General features: G+C 41.3%; 1 protein-coding gene across 18 annotated transcripts in view; it reads left to right on the top strand.

Annotated features, from left to right (window-relative positions):
• Positions 1-16,205: 16,205 nt before the first annotated feature.
• LRCH1 (leucine rich repeats and calponin homology domain containing 1) overlaps positions 16,206-24,696 on the top strand; it is a 111,646-nt gene continuing 103,155 nt past the window's right edge. For 17 of the 18 annotated variants that reach the window (XM_086881278.1, XM_086881285.1, XM_086881281.1 and 14 more), the window contains exon 1: positions 16,230-16,603. In XM_086881278.1, coding sequence (XP_086737404.1) covers positions 16,357-16,603 — 247 coding nt within the window. In that variant the 5' untranslated portion in view covers positions 16,230-16,356. Of the gene's footprint in view, positions 16,604-24,696 lie in introns of all 18 variants that reach the window. The other variant, XM_086881279.1, reaches the window with a different exon arrangement.

Here is a 24,696-nt window from a genome sequence, read left to right on the forward strand (position 1 = left end):
TTTTGTAAAAAAAAAACAAAACAGTGAAGGGTGAACAAATTTCAGAAAGCCTTTCATGGTCTTAGGCATCCTTGCTGCAAGGGAGGTGATGCTTCCTCTTGTGTGCTAGCAAATGTTTGCAAGGCAGTGCTCAGCCAGAGGCAGTCTTTAGGCAAAACTCAGCCTGCTGAAGCTATTCTAAGGAGGGTCATTTCTATTTGAAAATAAAAATTTGAAATTTCTAGGAAAATTGATGCCAAAGAGAAAACTAAGGATTAGATACACTTGAGGTGATGGTCAGGAATCAAAATATGTTATAAAGGGTTAAGATGAAAAATACAAGTAATTTCTTTACGGCACAAGTGTACACTGCAAACCAAGAAAATTCAGAGCAAAGAATAAACTTACCAGAAAACAACCTAAACAAAATATGGTGCCATATGGAAACTTACAGCAAAGGCACATAATTAATCTTACCTCTGTCCTTGTAGTGGGACTTGGCACTCCCTCTGCTTATGAATTATAAATGCAGCAACATTTGCTACAGATCAATGCCTTTGGTCCAAGAAATATCAAATTAGTTGTTAATCAAAACAGACTGTTCCTCTCCTTCTTTGTGTCCTGTGTATATAATGCTAAAATAAGGCAGTTTAACCACTCATTTGGAGGTTTTAATATGCTATAAAAATCCAAATTAAAAAAAAAAAATAAAAATTCCAAACCCTGAAAATAAAGTGAATCTGTTAGAGAAGCTACTAGATATTTCAGCCAGCAATGCTGATCTTACATGTGGCATTGACACGTGCAGAAGTGTTAAGCCAGCAGCTGCCCTCTCACCCAGCCTGCCAGCTCTTTGTTCTTCCCTAAAAAATTTTTCCTATCTTCTTGTCCAATCCAAACACCCAGTCTGTCTTCCTCACCTCAAAAACAAAAAGTAAAAAAACCCCAAACTATAAAATCCAATCCATTTTCCTGAGTGGCTCACTGCATGGCTGTATAGATAACTCTGGGGGGAAAGCCAGAATAAATAGGACCTTGTAAGCTGTCACTGACACTGTAAGGAACTGCTCTTCAAGTCACTCTGTCACTGTAATGGCTCTTTTCAGCGCTGCAGCTAAAAGCAAACATTAGAGGCTTTTAAGGCTGGAAAGTTACCAGAATTGCCTTGTTCCTCAATGATGTTTCCTGAGACTTGTATTAAATACAGGAGCAGATCATATCATGCTATATCTACCTAAGGGTTGATTTGATTCTCTTTTTCCTCATGAGCTACCAAATGAGCCTTGAGAAGCTGTAGATGAGGAACACCTGGGGTAATGATTTTGGAAAACACCATTAAACTCCAGTCACCCCCAATACTGATAGAACCCTATGATAGTTGCTGCAAAGCTGAAGGTGGACAGACCCTTCCTCCCAAGAACACCTTATTTGCTTCTCAGTCCTGTAGCTCCTGCCTTGAGAGCTGTCCTGGGCACCCTAATCCCCAGGGGATAAGATGTGCACCATGGATCATACTCAGCTGTGCAGAGGGCAGTGTCCTGTTTTCCTTACAGCTGATCTGCCTTACAGCGCTCCAAAGATAATAAAACACCAATCTGTTGCCACATGTTGGAGATTTGCAAGGCTGGCACAGATATTGCTGTAAGAAAGATAAAGATTTAGAGAGCTGTATGAAACTGCAAGATGTAGGAAGGCAGAAGGACTTGAAGCTGCTCTGATCCTTTCTGGCAACACTTGATTCGTGTGGTGTGTGGCAAATTCTCCATAGATGCATTGCATTGTAGTGGAATCTCACCAAAAATTATACTACTTATCAAAGCCCTTTAGTTCTCTTTAAATTTATAACTTCCTTCCTTAAAGCTTGCATGTGATCCTGCTGCAAAGGTATTTTATGTACCATGAATATTTGCTACACTTAAGATTTCAATGATCCATGAACTACAGAGATCATTTCCTTTGGCCTCCTTTAGCTTATATTTTGAGCTAATATTTTTATGCAATATGGAGATCATCACAGAAAGCAAGTTTATGGCTGTCTTGGACCTTGAAAAATTTTCTATAATGAAAATAATCCTTTTATGGCCTTTTCCCATACTACTGACTGCTGTGCAAAAAAGTAAAGTAATTAAATTCTTTATTAGAGGGGGTTATTGAACCAAAGTTGTCTTTTCTATAGAGAGGAATATGGAAATGATGTTCTTGGTCTCAAAGCTGGAAGCAATATTGTTGGTTCTGGCCAACAGCAGCATGAACATTATTTCTTCTGTATATTTCTTGCTTGTGCTAACCCACAGCTTCACTGGAGGCAAAAAAAAAAAAAAAAAGTGGGTATTTTCTCAAAACATATGACACCTTTTATTTTAAGGAAATTCTTATAGTAACAATGTGTAAAGAAGAGCCAAATCTGTCACATCTCATAATTTTACAATAACAGCACTTATTATATATATATATATATATATATATATACATACAAACATTCAAAGGATGATAGAAGATTACTGCTTTTAAATTGATTAATTTCTGCCATGGTTTTCAAATTCTAATGCATTCAGCTATATCGAAGCATGAACATAACCCAGCTTTTGCAAGGTACTGGATGTTGGAATACCTATTTCTATCACATTTTTTAGGGTGCCTTGTTGGAAACGAACAGGCTCTGAGTCATTTTCATTGAGGAATTTAATGCTGTTCCTGTGTAAGTTAAAAAGTAACAAAAGATTATCAGTACCCAGGCTCACATTTTTACTGTTCTGAATCTATCTTATTCATAACCTACATTACTGTTAAAAGGCCCAGACAGTGGAATTATGTATTATGGAAATAGAAGTGTTAAACATTGTTTCCATGTGTTTTGGCAGTAATGACTCAGAGCTAAACTGGTGTCTCTAAATGTCTCCTTCTTGTACGTTATAAACTCTGCCCTGCAGCTCTGTTGTGTTAAAAGCTCACCTCTCTGGCCTCTTTTCTGCAGGAGGTGTTCAGCTCACAGACGTCCACAGTGCTGGCACAGGTGGGATGTGACCTGCCTTGGGAGTTCTGAAGGTGGAAATGCAGTGAGAATGGAGTTGTCACTACAGGGAGGAGTGTTGTGAACTCTCACATCTTTATGTCACTGGGGTGGCCAGGTAGTGAATGAGCAGTGCCTGACACTTGGGCTTGTCTTGCAGTCCAGGTAAGCAGAAGCTCTGCAGGGTTCTGATCTGTAGAGGCATGTTCAGCAAAACCAAGTATCACCACACATTTGTCCCCAGTTAGTATTGTTATTTTTTTTTTTCAAACTAGACACTTGACCTTTGCTGACGGCTGCAGATTGAATGGTTTCCTAAAGTGTTATCTAAAAATAATAGCACTGGGACTAGGTAAAGCACAAATCTCTTTGAACTAGTAATGCAGAGTCTACTTAAAGGTTCTTATTTTAAAAGTCAAAGTGCACTGAGAGTCTTAGTGCAACAGATTAGATCCTGAGCATAATTGCTGTATGATTTAGCTTTCATCATCTTGAAAGCTATGACCCACTTTCAGAGCATATGCCTATGCTGCATTCAGAGCCATAAGTGCAATGCAGATGCACTGACCTGACCTTGACTAGAAGTGCTGAAGTGCCAAAAACAGCTGAGGTGCCTGCAAATCACCCGGCTACAGCAGCAGCCATCCTAGGCCAAATGACTTTGATCCTTGGGTGGGTCTGAACTGCAAATTTTCTTGCCATAGTCCTTTATTTTCTTTTCCATGGAAAAGATTTTGGTTTTGACAAATCAACACCCTCATGAGAGGTTTCTTCTCTAATATTCCTGAAGCTGAACAGTCTCGAACACTGTCATTCAATGTGGAAAGCAGTGTCAGGATGCCACTAACCGCTTTAAGGGAAGATGGTCACTACAACCTTAGGGTAGGACATTCTAGACTTGGATTCTGCCACTCATTCTGTGTCTTTGGGCAAGTAATTTCAGGTCAGAGGGAAGAAAATACAGAAATGATTACTTAATTCCTGCTTAAGGCCTCCTACTGCAATATCTTGGTCTTGCTCTTCCGGATTCCTGTCTATTAAATGAGACTTTCCAACCTCACTGTGCTGCTATCAAGAGCTCATGTATTATCTTGTGAGGCAAATGGCAAAAGGTAGCTGAATTTCTAAGACAGATAAATATAGTAACCAAAATGAGTACAAGAGTAACCTAAGTCTGCACAACATGAGGTGAAGGCTGCGCTTGGCCATGCCTGATGCAGTTCTCAGTTGGCTGAAGGATCCCAGTCCTGATGCACTTGAGCACACATGAGAACTGTATCAATGCACATCTGCTGTCTTCATGCTCTCATTATTTAGTAATCACTGGACCACAGAAGGGGGACTTTCCATCCCTTCTCACTACTGTCCACCTGTGTAATTAATATAAATTTAGGGTACAATACACTGTCCCGAGTTGAAAATTTCTTCAAGTTTCTCTTATCTCCTATTCCCTGTTTATCTTTTTGTTCGTAACTTTACAGTATTCTCATTGTTATTTGCTTTCTTATATGCAGTCAATATAGATTCTTGGTTACTATAGTGAGGAGGGACACATAAACTCAACTAATAGATATTGAGGTTTTATTTCCCTTAGCTTTCTGGTACATTTTTGCTCTTTCCCCACCACTTCCCTCCCCCTGCCCTCCCCAGTATTTTTTAACCAGTAGGTCCAATTTCATAACACACTATTTGTTATTATAAAGCTGCTTCCAAAATCTCCTCAACTTGTATCCATCTCAGCAGTTGGTTTGCACTTTCTTGGTGCTATTGCTATGGCTCTCATTGATTTCCCAGAGGTTTGAGTCAAATGTTCATGTAATTGCAGTGAAGAATAGTAAATCAACTTCTTTGCGTACTTAATGAAGATTTTATAGGAAATCTAAAAATAAAAATATTTGTATTAATAGTGGCACCGTCTATTGTTTGTCCAATGCTTTCCATGATGAGCTCCTGTTCCCTATGCTTAAAACTTTGCCAAATGGTAACAATAGGGAATAAAAGTTTCCCTGCTGGGCATCTGCACATTTAGCTGAAATTTAAGTGCATAAATAAAACAGTTCAGTCCCTTCCAAGAATGTGGCTAGAAAATATGTGTTATTTTATGATGCTAATTTCTGTCTTTCATTTGGAAACTCCAGTTGATCCCTATGCTTATAGGAGGGACATGAAACTAACTGTAAATGAGTTTTGTGTGCTTTGCATCTCCAGAAAAATGAACCCAAATATGGCCAAGTTGTAGACCTTTTAGGGCAGAAAAAATTCAGCTAGCACGCTTTGTAAATCTCTGTTGCAGCTGTGTGTTAAATACCTTGAAAAGTCTGTCTGAGCTGGACTCCATTCCTTCTGGACTGTGTAATTGCAGCTCTGGGCTGTCATGGTCTTGGGTTCTGTTTTTCCTGGCCTCCTAATGTCCCTCTTTTTCTGGCAGGTGGTAATAAGGAGAGATAAGTTTGGTTTAAATATAGGAAAAATCAGAGCTAGATTTTGGACACGTGAGCAATTTTGGACATGGATAGAGCAAGGGCAGAATGGGATAATGAGGGGAGATTTAGGCTGGGTGAGAGAATGTAGGAGCCTGGGACTGGGAATGAGAAGCCAGGAATGAGAAAAGATGAGTCTGGATGGGCTGGGAGAAAAAAGAGGTCAAATTTGAGAAGGGCTGGGAGGAAAACATGTGGCTGCTTATACAGGATCCCTGCAAAGCTGAGAAGAAATCCATGAGGGGGCCACAGACTTTGATTAATCCACAGACAGATTTGACCCATACCTGCTCTCTCGGAGATAGGGCCACTGAGAAGACAATCATCTGCAAAACACTTTGCAATGTCCTACAGTCCTCTGGCACATACTGAGCCAGTCAGCTCCAGCCCTGGTGCTGGCCATTCTGCTAAAGGCAAAATCAGGGGTGGGGAATCAGTATTTTCAGGTGTTTTTAAAAAAGGAATAACAGGCAAAAATTTCTCAGCATTCCTACCTTCTCCCCAAAGCCCAAAGCATTATTTTAGAAAAACATGCAGGTTTGTTGTAAAAACCCCAGATATTGAAAAGGTATCCTGGAATTCATAGTTTTCTATGACTTTAATTTAGCTATTGGCTCAAGATTAGCATTACAGTCTCTGTTCAGAAAAAAAAATAAAATAATGGCTACCATGGAAAGCTTTGGTTGCCTCAGGGTCACTGCCCATGATCTGACTATGCTTAATATGGGCAAGAGCTGCACACAAGCCACCAGTAGTGTGTACTGGTTATCCTGAAAATTCAATTCCTGACACAGGAAAAATTAATAAAAAATTATATGGGAAATGAAATAGAAATAGAAAAATAAAAATAAATCTAGAAATTTATTTTTGAGACATTTATGCAGATAGGAAAGTCACATTTTCTCTTTTGTCAATGAAGGACTAAAAATCAGTTATGATTCTGTGGCAGAAGGAAATCAGCTGTTGAAAAGACAACATCTAAAGTGAAAATAAGAACATTCCATAAAAATAAGAAGTCATCATGTGCTGAAAATAGATAAATAAAAATCTGCAAATGACTGTCAAGGATAATATTAAATCATTCAATTACTAGGAAAAATTATAATGGTCTAGAAAAAGCAGAAAACGCCAATATCAGTGATGTAGAACAGCAGAAATATTTCATAAAAGTATTCTTCAGATTAGAGCAGGATGTGCTTGTATTATGACAGAATCATACATGACTTCCAACACATCAGCAATTAAAGATGTTCAGAAAACACCTTGGAATTAGAAAATTCCAGAAGTCTGGGAAAATACTGAGTCTGTGCCAGAATTCAGAGGGTGTGACGAGCCACTAATTATAGACTTGTTAGCTTACATCAGTTGCAGGCAAAATGACAGAAAAATGACATGGGGCTTCAAAGGAACTGACATATACAAATATAATTATTGCCATCAATATGGTTTAGTGAAAATGAGTTATTGTAAAGCAAGCCTGATCTCAAGCTTGAGGAATTTATATAGTTAGCTGATAAAAATACTGCAATATAGTTAGATTTATGAAGGCTTTTGACTTAATACTGGGTGGTGTTCTGTTAAAAACATGAGCGCTGGCCAATTTTTGGAGTTTTATTGCAGATATGTTGCAAATATGAGGCACACCTGGTAGTTAGGCTTTAAATATAAGTTTGTCTTGAAATCAGTGTTCTTCACTTCTCTGGTTAAATATCCATGGCCTGACAAAAATCAGGCAGTTTGGAGATGCTGTCTGTGAATGAAAGATGCAGTGTTGCTGTGAATAAGTGCCTAGGATATGTACCTCCAACAGAGCTCAGGAAAGACATTTAATCGGTTTCATGTGAATGTGAGTATCACAAATTCTAGTTTTAACAAACTGCAGTGTCCAAAATTAAGCACACTTGGCATAAACATTCACACAAAAGAAGTTTGTGGAGGTCCTATAGGCATTTAGAAGTTTGCTCTAAACAAGCCAAACTCACTCAAGGACTGGGCTAAAAGCTCCCCACGCTCCAGTGCTGGTGGGCAGTGCTTGCTGAGAGAGATGTGAAGCCCTGTCACTTGTCCTGTAAGAGATGCTGCAGCAGAAGGACTCGCTGGCCTGAAGAACAAGGAAGAGGCCATAGATGAAAGATGTGAGGAGCTTGCAGTTGGTTTGTGTGAACTTGAACTGTTGTTGTATGTGCAAAAAGAAAGGCAATTTATAAGTTCAGAATAAAACTTCTGAAATTGTTTATGAAACATGCCTCACTTTTGTGACCTGTAATTACAGAGAATGATACCTCATCAGAGCACAAGACATTATAGGAGCATTGTAGAAGCTTCTACAATATAGAAGCATTATAGTAGTGATCATCCTAATAATTTCCCAACTTAATATCTCGTAAAAACAAATTGTTTCGTTGCAAGGATGAAGAATTCAGATTTTTTTTGTAAAAAAATATAAACCACCAGCCAACCAGTAAAGCACTGGTCTCAACATATAGCTCCTATTTCCATTTTTTTTTCTGTAAAAATAATCTCTATCTGCTACCCCTACCTGTCATGGAAAGCCTTGAATGGATGCTTTCCCAGACTAGCACTTTCCTTCTTACTTTTATTTTTCTTCAGAGTATTATGATCATTTGTTTCACTTTGTTAGCTATTTTCATTCTTTCTAAACAGCTGTCTAGGCTCTCATGAATCAGATAAAGGATATACCCTTGCCCAAATACATGCCCAAATGAGTTCAGGGAAAGGCAGCAAGATCCCTGAAAGTTTTTTTTTTTCCAGTAAATTCTGCTGTTTCTCTTTCATTTGTTAGAATCACTGAAGATCAGTAATCTGCATTACTGCTTGGGTGTTGTAGTAATAGCAGTGTTTTCAGTGCCATAGGCAACACATGGAAAAAAAATCCCTACTTTAACTTCTACATGTAATGTAGGCTGTACAGGCTGCTCTGTGTTTTACATATTAACAGAGATGTATAGATCACAGATGGGGGCATGGGTGAAGAATTGTTTTTCTGTCCCCTTGTCTCTACATATATTTCACTTAGCTCTGCTGTTTCAATGTTCAGCTCCTATTGTTAAAAATAGAGTGTGAGACATTGAGAAAGCACTTGAAGGTACTTGAAGGTAAAGGAGATGGCTCAAACAAAACTAGGAGAGGACAGAAAAGGACATTCATGTAGTTGTCCTTAAATGGGTGCACACTGAGAATGTAAGGATGTCCCTTACAGACAGATTCTGCAGGGTGGTGAGCACCCTTCACTCCCACCAGCTTCTGCAGCATGGGAGGATCTCCTGGCCTCTCCCAGGAGCCAAACCACTGGGAGGAAGTGGCCAGAGCACCACCCATTCCTGGGCACTTTCCTGGCCTTCATTACATGTAGGAGATGAAAGTCTGCAGCTTTCAGGGTTGGCTTTATTTTTCCAAGTTCAAGAGCAGGCTGTAACTCCACTGGCCAGGGAGAAGGAAAATTGTCCTGCTGGCTGTGCATTGCCCAGTCTGACAATGTGTATCTGGAAAGAGGAGAAGGTAAAGGGAGGGGTGTTGTCTGCCCAGCACTGCAAGAAACTGGAATTACCCCATGTGAACCATTTCTGAGCACTTTTGCAGACAGTCTTACTAGGAACACTGCATACTATTTCTTCCCAAGAGGAATCTATAATTTCCATCAAGATCCTTGTTATTATGCCTCTTACTTCATGGTATGCACTCAGTCACCAAACATGCAGGCCTGTGTATACGAAATATTTGATTTGATTTGATTCTTATAATGCAAGAGTTCTGGCCAGTAATTGTCTTCTTGCACTTTTAAAATAAAAATAAGAAGAACTTGCCGTAAACAATGATCCATCACTTAGTGTCATCTTTGGCAAAGACTGAGATGCTCTCAGTGGTGTGACTTGAAAAGTGACAGGGACAGGGGACAAGTCACATGGAATTTGGAGGGAGGTGCTACCTCTCTAGCACAGTTCATCTGAGCACTGGTCCTGCCTGTGGTTCCCACCCGGATCCTGTCTGGACACTCACTTGTACCTAGCACACGAGATTTTGGAGTGGTGGAAGGTTCACATCCCCATTCTGTGACTGTATGATCTAGACTTCACTGGAAGGCACCAAGGCTCTGCTGTGTCAGGATTTTGCTCACTCACAGATGCTGCAAGTTTGTGATGGGAGTGCTCCCTGCTGCAGATGTAGCAGCAAAGTCACACCTAGAAGAGCCATCTCACTTCCTCAGGTCCCCACCTCTGCATTTCCACTGCACCCCAGCTCAGCCCATGCTGGGCTCCAGTGATCCAGCTCACAAGCTGGGAACTAATGTCCAGTGACTACAGCTTGGAGGCTTTGCTATGTGCTGGAAGAAATTAAGACTGCTCTAAACTAAACGGTGTGTTCTGTAACTAACTGTAAATAGAATGACTCTATACTTGGTATAGAGTTATTATAGTCATTTTAGATGTGTTAGAGAGCTATGATGAAACATGGTAACTTGCTGTTTTTCTGTCAGAGAGACCAGGAAATTATATATTTCTTGCTAGTTATTCAAAATTAATGTTTTTGGGAAGTTTAATATGAATTGCTGAATGCCTTGATCTTTATGGAAGGGATGAGGACGTAAATTGCAATTAAAAGATAAACTTTGATCTTGATTCTTTGCCACTGATTTTCAACACCTGTACCATAGTACTTGCAGCATAGCAAGTGTGGATTTGAGTTATTTTTGATCACCTGCAAGACACTATCAACTGCTCTGGCATCATATATGAAATAGAAAAGAATAAAGGTTGCCCCAAGATATGCATTTTCTCAGTAGCCACGCAGCCACAGTTCTCAAAATACAAAGTACCCTGAGTATCCCCTTCTAAGCCAGCACTTCTCATGGCCAAGCAGCAAGACAACACTCCCATATGGGCCAAAATCTGTCAATAAAACACACCTTTCACTTCCATGTAAAGTGATTTAAACCAAGTGATAAAACCTGAGAGCACATGACTTACTCTTCATAAAATATTGCATCTTGCCATCCTTATTGATGTTTGGGGGCTGTTAGGACACCCAAGGAGGAGTGTGACTCCTCTAGTCTAGGAGACTACTCTTTGCTAGTAAAAGTCTTACTCTGATGGTGCTGTTATTGCAAATAACTCTTGTTTTAGTGGCCTTGGATACATATTTGGAAAACAAAGGTACCTCTCAAGGGTGGAACACTTTCTGGACAGAGAGGTGCTTGTGGTCACAATGGATCCTTTTTTCATGCACATTAATAAAACATATCTGGCTATTAACATGTTTTTTGATACAATTCCCCATTGAAGAACTGCACACATGGTGCATTTTTTTTTCCCCAGTGGCAGGTACCTTTGCAATTTCACCTGTAAATTTATTGCTGCCAGTTAACTGGTATCAGCAACATGGCTGGAATGAGTGAGAATGAGGCCTAAACACAGAAAACTAAAAACTAAAATCACTTACCTGACTTAAGTCAGCTGAGTGGTTTGCAACCATCAGGTTTGTGTTGGTTCACAGCTCTTACTGATTTCCCAAGTGTCTTAATAATTTTTTTATACAAGAAAGATGATCTGTGTGGTTTGCAGGGAATATATTTGGGCTTGCATGTAGGTTTGAGCTGTTCTTCTGATTCCACTGCTGCTTTTGGCCCTTAGACCTTCACTTTCCCCTTCTACATCATAGTGGTTAACCAGGCAGTAGTTCTCTTTGGTTCCAGTGTTTTTGCTGTTCTTTAAAGGGGTATGAAGCATTCTACCTGCTGTCTTTCCCATAATCATTAAGATGGGTCTTACAAAGTCTTTGCCTTCTGCTCCACCTAGAAACCTGAATTCAGCTGGCTGGCTAGTGTCTTCTATCTCCTTGCATTTTCTGAATTTTGCAATAGACTGAGGACTCGCTATTTCTATTTTTGTTTCATGTGTCTGCACTAATAGTCTGATGTGGGTAGGAAATCAGGTTTGTGTAGTTTTTTTGCAACAGACATATAAACTGTTTTATTTCAACAGCATACGCTGGAGGCCCTGTGAGGCTGCCAGCAGTGTCTCCATAGATGTTGTCTCACTGCTATTGACAATAACCAATTGCCTTTTCTATTTTTGTTAGAATATAGATTATATCTTACCCTGATGGCTTCTTCCCCTACAAGATGCTGTTTCAAATTTTCATAAGGGCAAACTCCTCAACAACAATCCTTTCCCAGCTTTGGTATGTCTTTGTTTTGCTTTCCATAGTTCAAACACCTATCAGCTCTTCCTGTTTCAAGAGCAAGGCTCCCATCACAGTTACAATCACCTAAACATCTGCTGAAGCTGATAGAAGGTAAGAATGGCTATAGTTATCACTCCATTACATTGCATATTTCAAGGTTGTCTGAAAAACTTTAAAGAAACTCTGCCAGTTTACAACTAATAACGTGAGCTAAATTAGTATTTCAAGTATGGAGATGTAAATGCATTGCCTTTAACTCTTTAGTCATTTCCACTGTTTCAGTGACACTTAGTTTCATTTTGTTTTTAGTTTGAATTTAGGTCTATTTTCATGACCAGTTAGCTGAGAGCTGAGCTTGTAGTCATGATCTCTTGCAGCTTCTGTCCTCTTGCATCAGTGTCTGTACAGAGCATCACTACCATGACAGTGGCAGTGAACCTTGCCACTTTGCCCAGTGTAGGTGGTGGTGTTTGAGATCCATCCTGTGGCAACTGAGTCCTACCATCACTCTGAGAGTGTTTTGAGCCTGCCTGCCTGCTAGGTCTCAGGACACAAAGAGGGAGATGCTTTCCTGAGCTCCCAATGCTTGTCACAGTCAGTGGCAGTCACCAAGAAGCGCTTCTTTTTCTGTAGCAATTAAATAATTCTGTTCCCTGATATAGTAAGCTTGCTTGAGTCTATGTAAGGATGAACCTTGTTTGTCTTCTGAGCAGTGACTATCCTGCTTATCTACTTTCTGAGCTCACACTTTTTATATAAGCTTCCCCTGATCTCTTGTCTCTATTCTCCTATCAATTAATTGTTTTCTTCTTTCCCTCACCTTTTTTTTAATTTTTTTTTTTTCCTGAGTATTCTGACAGGTAGGTGTTCTGTAGATGGATTTTTCTGAGCTATTTCCTGATATAGCTTCTTTGCCTTTCAAACTCCTTTCACCAGCTTTGCTGCAAGGAAGCTCCAGCGCTTTGTCTGCTCTGCGTAGGCTACTCATGCTCCTGGTGTGTCTGCTCTGTGTAGGCTACTAATCCTTCTGGCGTGTCTGCTATGAACTGCTCGTCCTGGGAATGCTGTGAACAGGGTAGGGAGTCTGTGTTCTAATTGAAAGGGACATCTTTCATTCTGTGCCACATGATGCTTCAGTCTGCATACTTTTTCTTTTGAGATTCCTCTAGTAATTTTCTTTGTCCTGGTGCTGGTTTTCAAGCTATCAAGGATGTATAACGTGTCCTGAGCTGTAGCTGCTGTTTCGTGTGGCACCAAACAGAGGCAGCCTTGCAGGCTGAGTGCCACACACTTTCTGTTTGATGTTTTACTTAATGCATCTGTTGTTTCTTTCTCTAGATCAGACAGCTTGTCCACATGCACTATTCATGTGAAGCAAGCATTGGTGTACCCTGATTGCATCTGAGCTACTTCACACAATTCCTTCTTCAGCATTATCGTAGAGCACAAGGAGCATGAGGTGAATGTCTTCATGCTGAAGTGAGGCTCTCCTGCTCCCTGCTGTGAAAGTCCCATGTCTAGCACAGGACAGGTACCCACACTGAGGTCTCATGCTATCTTGTGAGGAGCCAACTCCCTGCACATAAGTCCCCACCCAGCTCTGATCTTCACAAGCCACATGAGCCTTGCCATTGGCCTTTTTTTTTCTGCTAATTTAGAGTCATAGAAAACTCTAAGGCTCATGTCTCCCTTAGCTGTGGTACTTTCTGTGCATCTCTGATTTTTCTTGTTGCAACCATTATGTGTGATCCGACTGGCGGAACAGTCACTTCTCTTCTGATACCATTCATAAGACTTCCTCCTGCATTTTTCTCTCCTCTGCTATACTCATATCAGCTTGTTAAAGAGTAGCCACTGTTTTCCTCCTAGTGCTTGCATCTTCTATTCCTTTGTATCTATAGGAACAGAGTTAGATCTGGCGCAGTGCTCAGGCAGAGAGGAGAGAAAGCAAAGGCAATGTACAGCCTCCGTGCTATGCAATGTTTTTTCTTTTGCTTTCCACAATCTTGACAACATGGACAGGTTTCATAGTGTTACTTCCAGAAGTTTCAACTCAGTGTCTGATAAGCACAGGTCAACCCTGCATTGTATCTCACCTGCTCAGATTAAAAAGCAGTTTAAATAAGTCTTGATCCCTGACTATTGGTGTGTGCCCTTGCACTGCTATAAAACAAGACCTACATCTTTAACCCCTGCTAGGCCAAGTGCCTGCATAGCCCCAGCCTTTCTGTAATCCTAGCTGTCCTGATGTTGCATGTCTTAAGAGGGAAGGCTGTGCTGACTTGTCTGCCTTTGCCAGCCACAGGCCCTTCATGTGAGCCCAGCAGGGCAGCCAAGGTGGGCACAAGGTGTCTCCCTGCAAGCAGGGTAACCAGGTAGCTCCTCTGGGCTTTGGGTACCTCCTGCAAAAGAGGATGAACTGTTTTTCAAATAAGGCTGAGAGAGGTATTGCTGCTAATCTCCCTTCAGCAAGGTGCTGTGGATCAATTCCCAGGATTAATGTTATGGTGTGAGGTGAATGAAGAGAAAAATAAAAGCTTTTTGGTTTTTTGTTTGTTTTTTTTAAAGAAAAATCAGCTTTAGAAATAATTTTGTCTTACCAGAAGTGGGGGAGGAAGGGACATGGTGTTCCACTGGTAAGAAGACTTCAAAAACCTCACCAGAAGACAGGCCTGATTCCTGACTGTAAAGAACTGATGCTGGAAGACAGATTTTTTCATCTATGCTGCCTGGATGTTTAGTTCTATATTTAAAATTTCCAAATAAAATTCCACAATGTTGGGTAATTTAATACACAGGAAATCTCCCACGCAAAGTCATCTACTGAGTTATAAAACCTACGGTATTTTGGGTTTCTTTACGTGTACAAGAATATAGTACTTAGCACATTAAACCTGCATTTAAGAAATTGCATTTAAAAATATAGGGGGAGCCTAGAAGTTAGTTCTTATTCACAGTTTATTCAACTTGAATGGAATGTTTTTATTTCTTACTGTTTATCCACACTTTTCTTTAGATTGCTGAGATGTAGCTATTTATCTATTTCTTTATGCTTTCTAGCAGCAATGCAAAGATTGCATGCAAACTGGAATTAAGCATTTTAACAAAACCAGCACATGCTGTGACTAGTGGAAATTTGTGGGTAATACAATCTTCATAACCCACCAATGAGCTTTGTTAAAAGCAATATGATATTTGGGCACAAATGTTGTGGTAACTGTTGGTTAACTTCAGCTAGGAGCTGTTCCAAGGAATGCTGTTAAGATTTACTCTCTGGTGCATCCAAAATTTTCTTGAACTGGTAGTACACTGACTCAGTCATGCCAAAAACTAAGATCTCTGCATCAAACATGAAGAACTGGCAGTAGTAGGTATGAGGGGAATTTGCACTGGAGATTAAGCTCAGGGGTTGTATTTTAGGTGTAATATAAATGTAATTACAGTAAAATAATTCCCTCCTACCCATCTACCTTACAGCTCTTTCCTTAATATAAGACATCTCTTTAAAAACACTACTATGCTGCTTGCTGACACTTTTGCAGTGATACAATGCATATAAAACATAAATGAAAGGTGCTGATACTGACAATGTATCTTAATCACGAAGAACAAGTTTTTAATGGATGCTACGATATTTTATGTGAAAAGGTCCATCTCTTAACACCCTTCCTCCCATTTTCTTAAGATCTTTTTCCCCCAGTGCTGTTCCTGGTTGTGACTGCTAAACTCGCTATGATGTCTCCCGTTCTTCAGAAACTTGGGGTTATTTCCTTGTGCCATCTAGGTCTTCCTTGTCCCTGTAGCACTCAGCAGCTGAATTTCCTGGAGCTGGGAAACCTTTGCTTTAATGTCAAGCATTGATCACGGCTCAGGGTAAGTGAGTGAAATGGAATGGTCTGTAAAGCACCGGTCTGGGCTGATGATGTGCAAGTCCTGTCTAATCTTCCTTTACCCCTGCGGGAACACTCGGCCTTGCTCCTCTCCATCTCCTGGGCTCAGCTTTGCCAAGTTGCAGAAGGGAAATAAACTAAACCTGTCCGGAAGGTCATCCCACCGGTGGTGGTTCCTGTGCTTGGTTTCTCCCTACAAATCCCTCGAGGGTCTCTCTGGGGCAGGCCGTGCCCAGGAGCCACAGACAGGTGTGAACGGGCCCCTGCGGGAGAAGCACGGCACAGAAAGCCCTTCTGCAGGGCAGATGCTCCCCAAGGCCTCGCTCGGTGCTCTTAACTTCCCACTGAGGAAAGCCGAGCCCGCACACACCGCTGCCGGCACACCTGCAGGCTCCCTCCGCACAGCGCCACCCACCCATCCAGCCCCTGGGCCCTGCTGGGCCGGGTGCCGGCAGAAGGGGCCCAAGTAGGCGGCGGGCCGGCCTCCGGGGCTGTACGAGGAAGGCTGTGGCAAGGAAACAATGGAGAGCCGCCCCCTCTCCGCCTTCCCGCTGCCGCTTCCAGCGCCGGCAGCAGCGCGCCGCCGCTAGGTGGCGCCGCGGCGGGGAGCGGTGCCGGGAGGGGCGGAGCATGCGCAGTGGGCGCGCCTCGCCCGGGCCGCGCGCCTCCGCCCCCTGCCCGCGCCGCCGCCGCCGCGAGCGGGAGGAGGAGGAGGAGGAGGAAGGAGGGAGAGAAGAAGGGAGGGAGGGAGGCAGGTCCGGCGGCCCTCTCGGGTACCCCCAGCGGCGAGGGAAAGATGGCGACGCTGGGAGGCGAGTCGCAGCCCTTCCCCTCTGCTGCTCTGGCGGCGGCGGCCGGGGTGGGCGGCGGCGGCGGCGGCAGCGGGGCGCTGGGTCTGCAGGCGCCGCTGAACCGCGGTCTGGAGCGGGCGCTGGAGGAGGCGGCGCACTCCGGGGGGCTCAACCTGAGCGGCAGGAAGCTGAAGGAGTTCCCGCGCAGCGCCGCCGCCCTCAGCCACGACCTCTCCGACACGGTGCGGGCAGGTGAGCCCGGGCGAGCGGCCGGGGGCGCGCAGGGAGGGGGCGGCCGGGGAGCGGGGAGGGTGGGTTTGTTGAACCGCCCGGGACCCTCTCCCCGCCCCCTCAGGCGCACTGGTGCTCCCCAACCTCTCTGTGAGGCGACCACCCACTCCCCACCCTTTCGTTCGCCTTCCCCCGGGGCCCGTCCCCACACGGAAGCCGAGCCCACCCCCATCTCTCTGTGGACCTGTGCTTTCTTTATTCCCCCCGCCTTGGTGTATGAGGTAGGTGTTTGCTTCCATATGGCTGGATCTGTACACGCTCCCCTCGATCCCCCCGCTCGGCGTTTGGTGAGGCAGAGCTGCCTCTCCCGTGGCACACTGGGGGAATGTGTGGGGAATTCTTGCTCGCACCTGTCCTCTTCTCCCTCTGGGGAATGTGCGTCTCTGTGCCACCCCTCCCTGACTGCTGAGGTTTGCGGTGGCAGCCAGCCCACCTTAGATTCAGCCGCGGGAGGAATGCACACACGGTGCCAGGGTGGATACCTGCTGCTTCTGTCCTGCTGCTCGTGGGTGAACCCACCTGGCACGGAGGCGATGCAAGTCCGTATGTAACCGCATTGGGACACTCAAGTGCCTCTGAACGTGTCACCTATTTGCATGCCGTAGGTGGAGGCATGTCCATAGGAAGACTGTGTGCGGTGCAGCTGCCCCAGGGAGTGTGCTACCTCTCACAAATGCCACTTGTTCAGCGCTGGGGTTGGCAGCCCCCCTTAATGTCCTTACAGTCATGTAGCCACACGTGCCAGCTCTATGCAGTGCTACCTTCCGGGGCAAACGTTGAGAGAAATCCCTATCTTCACAGGCACTGTACTGTATTCTACAGTGGGGGACACCATCATTACATAAATCTGCAGAGGGGACAGGCCTGACAGCCCTGCAGGGAGGAGTGGTGAGGGGACATGTATTCAGTCGGTGTTAACTTGCCTTCACACCTTTTTTCCAACATGAAAAAGGCACACTTATTTGTCACCTAGGCAGGCAGACCCACCTCAAAGAATCATATCAGTTTTCCTGCCTCTATTTATGCCAGGTGATGGAACCTAATCCCTTCTTTACCTGGTGTCACTAGGTAGAATGGTGCAAACCCGCATTAGAAGAATATGTTAGTGTATTGTTAAGGTCTTTAGTGTACGGCCTCCATGTGCCCTTGTGTCCTCATTTGCCTGCTGGAGATAGTTGTGTTGTGGCAGCAGAGCAGGAGGCGTGTAGTCACTTGTTCTTGTCCCACAAAACAGCAGGTGCTATACCTGCATGCAGACATGTGATAACATGAATCTAAATTCTCAGCTAGTCCTGCACATGAGGGCATTTATGCCTTCCTGTATGTGGAGACTCATGTGCTGCCTGCTTATTGTCTCTGTCCTAGAGTTAGTGCCTCGGATGTGTGGTAGGTGTCATGTGTTATTGTTATTTAACTTTGTTACTTGATGGGTGTTGCTGAGTGGATTTCACATTGGTCTGTCTGAGGACCTATAGCATCATATCAATAAAAAAAAAGGAAAGGAAACTGGATGAATGAAATTACCATGAATTGATAACGTGAATTACCATATTAACCATTAGCTGACTCAGTAGCAGATGTGAAAGGGGAACTTTATGTGGTCAGAAGGTAGGGGAACTGTGTGTGGTTAGAAGAATGACTTTCAGCTTGCCGTCCCAAGGAAGGCATTTTTTATCTCATTTCTTTTTTAAAGTTGAAGCCTAGCAGACATGCTGCAATACAAGATAAATAATTTAAAAATCCAGAAATTGAGCTTGTTTAGTTTGACCTAATATTGAACCAAACTGTTAGAAAACCAAATTGTGTGCTGAGGAGATTATATACGGGGAAGAAAATTGTTTGATTGGTAGTGATTGCATGTTAATATTTGTGTATTGTGTAAGTATGCTGTACAGGCATGATCTGTGTGTAGTATGTATAGGTAGCACCTGCTTGTTACATGCTTGCTTTCTCTACTGATTTTTCTAGGAAAAAAGTAGTCTTTATCTTCAAGCATTAATGTGCTTTTGTCAGAGTTTACATGGAAAACATTCAATATGAAATTGAATGTAGAATTGTGTTTTCATTCTCTTTTTGTTTGATATAAACAGCAGTGTAGATCAGCCCATGTCTTAATCTTGCGACAACAGCAGCCCTTTTATCGTTGTCCCTTTTTAGAAGAACACTGTGTTAATCTATAGTTGCTTTAAGGTATTGTTTGTAACAATTTGTTGTAACTGTTTAATGGGAACTGCCTTGAAAGTTGTGTTGATACATTCCCAAAAAAATCCATGTTTTTTTTTTCATTTGTTACATAACAAATAAATAAACAGAAGAGATGCTTGACTTAAGGCCAGATTTCTGCAAATCTTGGGGCAAACTCTTGATGGGAATTTTCTTTCCTGCTTCCTCTCCATAAATATGCATAGTATGAAATTTCTTGTACAACTTGGAATAGATCCTCGAAATGAGGGACTTATAGTTTTGGATTTGATGTGCTGACATGTCTGAAGTCCTGAAACACTGGGTTTTGGAGTAGAGATTCCCTTTCACTGTTTTTTTTTGAGGGGAGGAGGGGATTGCCAGTGTAGTTGAAAAATTAAAATACTCCTTGATGTAGAGGAGATTAGTGAGGGGGGTTGAGTTTAGAGGTCTGAGGAGCAGGGAATTTCCAGAAAACTGAAACCATGTCTGCACTTGACAGTGTTTTAGTATTATAGACTAGAAATATTTTTTGGTTCAGAAAGTGATGGTCTACAGCTACTCACAAATAAAATATTATCAAACGCGTTTTCTAGAAAGATTCTGAGTGTTTTTTTGTGTATCTGAGGAAGAAAAAAAGTGAACAGCTTTAAGTTTTCTGTTCACTCATTTATTTTTTTCCTGAAGTTAGAAGTCAAATTTTATATAGCAATTGTTGCACTTATGAAAGGCATGTGACTTGTTTGCCTTTAGCAGCTGGGATGGGATAGTTTGATTTTTCTAGTTCTTACTGCAGTTACATTCTGTAATAACTTCAGAGGTTGAACTGTACTTGTCACTTTCTACTCCTGTGGCTTGTTATGCTTTTTCTTCTGTGACTTTTCTTTGCATGAAATACATCTTGGTTCTAGAAATGTGATAGAACATTTCTTCCTCAGTCTTTGAGAGTTCTGCTCAAGTGCTGAGTGACATGGCCAGATTGAAGTTTCAGGCAGTATCTCTGCACACAGAATGGAGTTTTCATGGTGTTCAGTACTGTTAGAAGAAAATAAAACCTCTATGTAAAGTGTCTTGAGTTTAGTCAGATGTTTTAAACCACATCAGTGTGGATGCAATGCAAAAACCATTTCAAAAATAATAAATGCTATTCTTATCGCTTTTATTACAGGCTGGGTTATGCAGAAGGCAGTGGCACAATAATCACATAGTTCTTAAGTAATAGCATGCAATTATATTCCTCCAAACCACTGGGAATGCTGGAAGCATGTTACTTTATAAAAGTGCAAGCAAAGGCCCCAAAGATGTAACCATGGCTGCCTGCTGTATTACTTCAGCCTCATTCTGTGGGTTTTGATGGTGTTTCTGAAGACAGATCCTCTGAACCTTTTCTGGCGAACACCTGCTCCATCCATTTCTGTTGGGTGAGCTAGGTGCATGAGGAGGGATTATTTGCTGCTGATGGTAGTGACCTGGCAGAGAAGAAAATAAATTTTTTAAATTACATGCTAGATTATTAGAAAATAATTACAAATTGAAGTATTTGATTGCTTCTTTGGACAGTATGAAATTTTGGAAGGAATGTGTATTTTTTTGTGTGTGTGTAATAGAATACTCTATTGATAAAGAGCTCCTACCTGCTGTTTTTAAAAGTGCTTCTCTAAGTAGACTGTACTTGTCAGACAATGCTGTGTTGAAGACACCTTTGCCTGGCAACATCTTTGAAATAGTAGTACTGACTAATGAAAGATGTTGCTGCTCCATCCAGGGAAGTGGAACTAGATGACATTTAAAGGTTCAGACCATTCTGTGATTCTGTGTACATTAGATTGCCATAATTGATTCTTACTTATTTTCTCCACCTGTTTTATTAATGTAACTCTTCCTTCACATCTGAGAATTCTCCTAATTACAGTAGTAGATGTGCAGTTGGTTCCACCTGTTCTAAGCGCAGCTTCTACTGGGCAGGATGTTGCACATCCAGGCTGGTTTGTTTGTGCTACTGCACACTTCCAAATATCAAGTATGACCACTATATGGACTCTTGTTTAGAACTTGGTTCTTATTTGGCCACTAGAGAAAAAGATATTTGGTATGCCCCTCTCCTTTTAAGAAATCTCTGATAATTTGAATAATTAATACTTTTGAATTAATATTTTGATTAAATTGTGGGGTTTTTTTGGGTGAGGCTGAGAGCCTTTCATTTTGCTCATTTTATCTAAATTCATCAATAAATAATGTCTTTAAATGGCTGAAAAATGAATAGAACTGTATTTCTTTTTCATTTCAAAAGTCAATCCCTTCCTACAGTTTTCCTGTGTTTATTTGAAGATTTCTAACCCTACTTACTTTTTTTTTTTTTTTTTTTTTACATAAATAGTATCTTAAGTATATTAGGACAGGGAGAGAGAATAAATGTTTGCTTATTATCACCAATTAATTGAATATTACCCTGCAGCCAAAACTTAGAAGATGTAATTCTTATGGGTAAAATATGAAGATAAATCAATTCTTTGTTCATTATTATGTATCCAGCAGTATATGTAACATTATTGTGTATTTAACAGCTTCTGACACCACCTGATCATGTGGTCTGTCTGGACATCTCTGTGCCAGCATATTTTAGCTTCTGTTTTTACTCACAAGCAATGCTTTGGGAAAGAGCTTTATCAAACTAAAAGAGTTCTTTTAGAAACACTGATGTGCATAGCAAGTTATAACTGCAGATACCATTTAAATTCACTTGGCCCTTTTATTCTTCCTGAAGCCTGACAATATCCCTGCTTGTGGATCTTATAAACATCAAGGCTATTGACTTCTATTGAAAAGAGCCTATTAGTTCTCTTGCTGTAGAGTCTAATCAGTGGTGCTTTTGAAAGTTACCTCTTTTGTCTGGAGATTTATGCCCCCATAGCTGAAATGTAGCCAGTAACTTTGCAGGTGCTGTTAGACTCTCCTCAACACAAAATAAAGTGAATTAGCTGGCTGTCTTTGTTGCATGGAACAAATTATGGGTACACAATTGCCTGCTTACTGTTTCAGAATGTGGCTTCAGCAGATTAAGGGTTTTCTACTACTGACTGACTGTGTGTTTGTGTCTCTTTCCCTTATGTTTGTATGTTTGTTTTTTTCTTTTTGACTTGCTTGCTTTGTAGAGAGGCTTCAGAACTAGTGTATGGGTTAAATGGTGGGAGCAATGCCAGCCTAAAACAAATCTGATGGAAGGAAGGGTGAAACCTCTCAATTTCAGCAGGAGTAGGCTCTGCTGTGGATTGAACCTTTACCCCCAAAGTGAACTTCCCCTTTAGGATGGCAGTTTTTAAAGTGGCTCTGCCTAGAATTGCCATGTTTGGATATGCTGTGCATGTAATTGAATAAAAGCTGAAGGCTTTTGTAGAAATATTGTCACTTTGTGCATCCTTGGCCAATCTTCTTGGAAAAAGACTGACTCAGAGCTCCAGAAGTGCTATTATGAAAGATCAGGTGCTACAGGTTCCCTTTCAAATGCTTTTTGACAAGCAGTTTTGAAGATGTATTTGCCTCTGATAACTGGCCTGGTGGGAGGTAGAAGCCAAATATCCTCCCTACATTGTTTGTGAGCCTCCTTTTAGTCCTTCCTTGGTCTGTTTCTATTGTGTCTTCAGGCATAAAGGCATCTTGGTTTAGACATCTCTTAAACAGGAGAGACTATATGAATCTTAACACAATTACTATACACAGTGTTTTAAAACCACTGAATACTTCTATGAGGGGAGGAGGCTGGAGCAGAATCAGTTGTAACAAAGTAGAATTAATATTTGAACAGTAGAGCTGTGACTTGGAAGAGGAAGGGGGCAAATGCCAATGCAATAATAGGTTTGAACAAGGAAATAGATAAAAAGATACTATTAAAGGAAAATGTGTCATAGGGAATGGAAATTTATGAACTATTGAAAATATATGAAGTCAAAGAAGGGAAATGCATGTCTTAGCTTGGGATAACTCTGAAATCTGTAAAACTGAGGAGAAATGCCAGTTATGTTCATAACAATTGGAATTTTGTGTATAGAGAATCAGATAAACATGGAGAAAATTGTTTGGCTTACAAGATAAATGATATTTACAGACTTTATGCTACAAATAATAGTTTCAAATTCATACTTTGAAATACTAACTGTTGAATTTAAGTTCGGGAAGCTTAGCATCCATTTGTCTGCATACAGAAAACGCCATGGTTTTGCTGCTTGCAGAGTTACTGGATCAACCAAGATGGAGAGACTGGTATTTTGTGTATCAGAATGACCATTCTAGGAAGGATGAGTAACTTCTCTGGGCTACAGGCTGACTTCTCATCATTCTGCCTGCTGTGTTCTTGCTGACTGTTAGTAAGCATTTACTAGGCTTGTGAATGTTCCCAAGCTGGTTCGATTGCTAATTCACAGTTAAAATCAATGTGATTTTCATATTTCAGTTTAAATAATTGAAATGGCACTTCCCAAACCAGAGATATTTTAAACTTGTTCTGCTGAGACCAGAATTGTGGAAAGTGTATCCATTTATTGTCATCAGATGTGTAAAACTGAAAGAGCCAGTAATGTTATCCCTGTGTTCGGTGAGCGGAGCACTGTCAGAACTGGGAATGGGTGTTACATCTCCTGACTTCCGACTGTTCTCTGCTAACCATGTTGTGCAAGGTATTATACACACATCAGAGCAGTTCTTTGGAATGGTACTGAGGTTTTAAGCTTCTGGAGGAATAATTCCTTTTGCTAAATTTGTGTGTAGATGTGTCTTGGTGGGAGGAGTTAATTTATGAAATTCTAATGCTTTCTCCCCAGCGTCTTTCTCTAAGGGTATCTTGCTGGCCAGCTTTTTACTCTTTTTTTTTCCTTGTATGGTGCAGAACACCCTAATGCCTGTAAACCTAACTATTTAAAAATAGAAATAACAATAACAGTCTTTTGTCCTCCTATCCTAGGCTGTAGGAGAAATATTCCTCAAGAAAAAAAAAACAGAAAGTCAAAACTTATGAGATGATGATTGTGGCAGAGCCAAGTGGGGGTTAGTTTTATGCTTAATTTGGAGCCTGAGGTTTGCACTTGCTTTTGAAGCTGCATGAACTGTTTCATCTTCAGCTGAGCTTGTGTGGATTTAGTTAAAAGCTAATGGATAAGTTCATGATGATTATGTGAGGTAGATCTTCTAGGAATTGTTAGAGAAATTACGGGACATAGCTGGAGGTTTTAAATATCAGAGTTCTTGGTCTCTATGAGAAGCAGAACAAGGACAAAGTAGCTGAGCACCATGCTGAGCAGTGACCTGTGCTGCTGAATGAATAAGGTTTTTATATTGATTTTCTGTAGATGGGTGATTTTATTCCTTGGTGCAAAGTGAAGTAGTTGTAGTATTTTTATTGCCTTTCAAGACTGTGGTGCTTTAAAATAGTAGATTAGTAACAGATTTAATTTCTAGGTTTTGGATATAACTATATAAACTAGGTGTTTTATTATTATTGAACTATAGACAGGTAGTACCATTGCTGCTGTTATATTACTGTATTTTGAGAATAGTGAGGCTTAGCTGAATTAATTCAATTCAGTCTTTTTAAGGCAAGGATATTAACAACAAAGTTGTCTGTCTATTCAGTGGGGAAGGAGGGAGAACATAGTGTTATTCATATGTTATATAATTAAAAAATGCAGACAGTTATAAAGATTTCTGGAATGGGTGTCTGGTCAAAGCTGAAAGGAGCTTTCTCAACAGTTGGGACAGGACAAGGATGCCCTGGTTACTAAATACAGCTGTGACTGATCAAGGGGAGCAGCTTAACTCAGGGTTTCCCATCCTCATTTTATGTTGTGTTGCTAGGGCTTCTTGTTTTGCTATTGTTTTTTAAG

This window comes from Cyanistes caeruleus, chromosome 3, assembly GCF_971803275.1.
Source record: "Cyanistes caeruleus chromosome 3, bCyaCae1.hap1.1, whole genome shotgun sequence".
NCBI lineage: Eukaryota > Metazoa > Chordata > Aves > Passeriformes > Paridae > Cyanistes > Cyanistes caeruleus.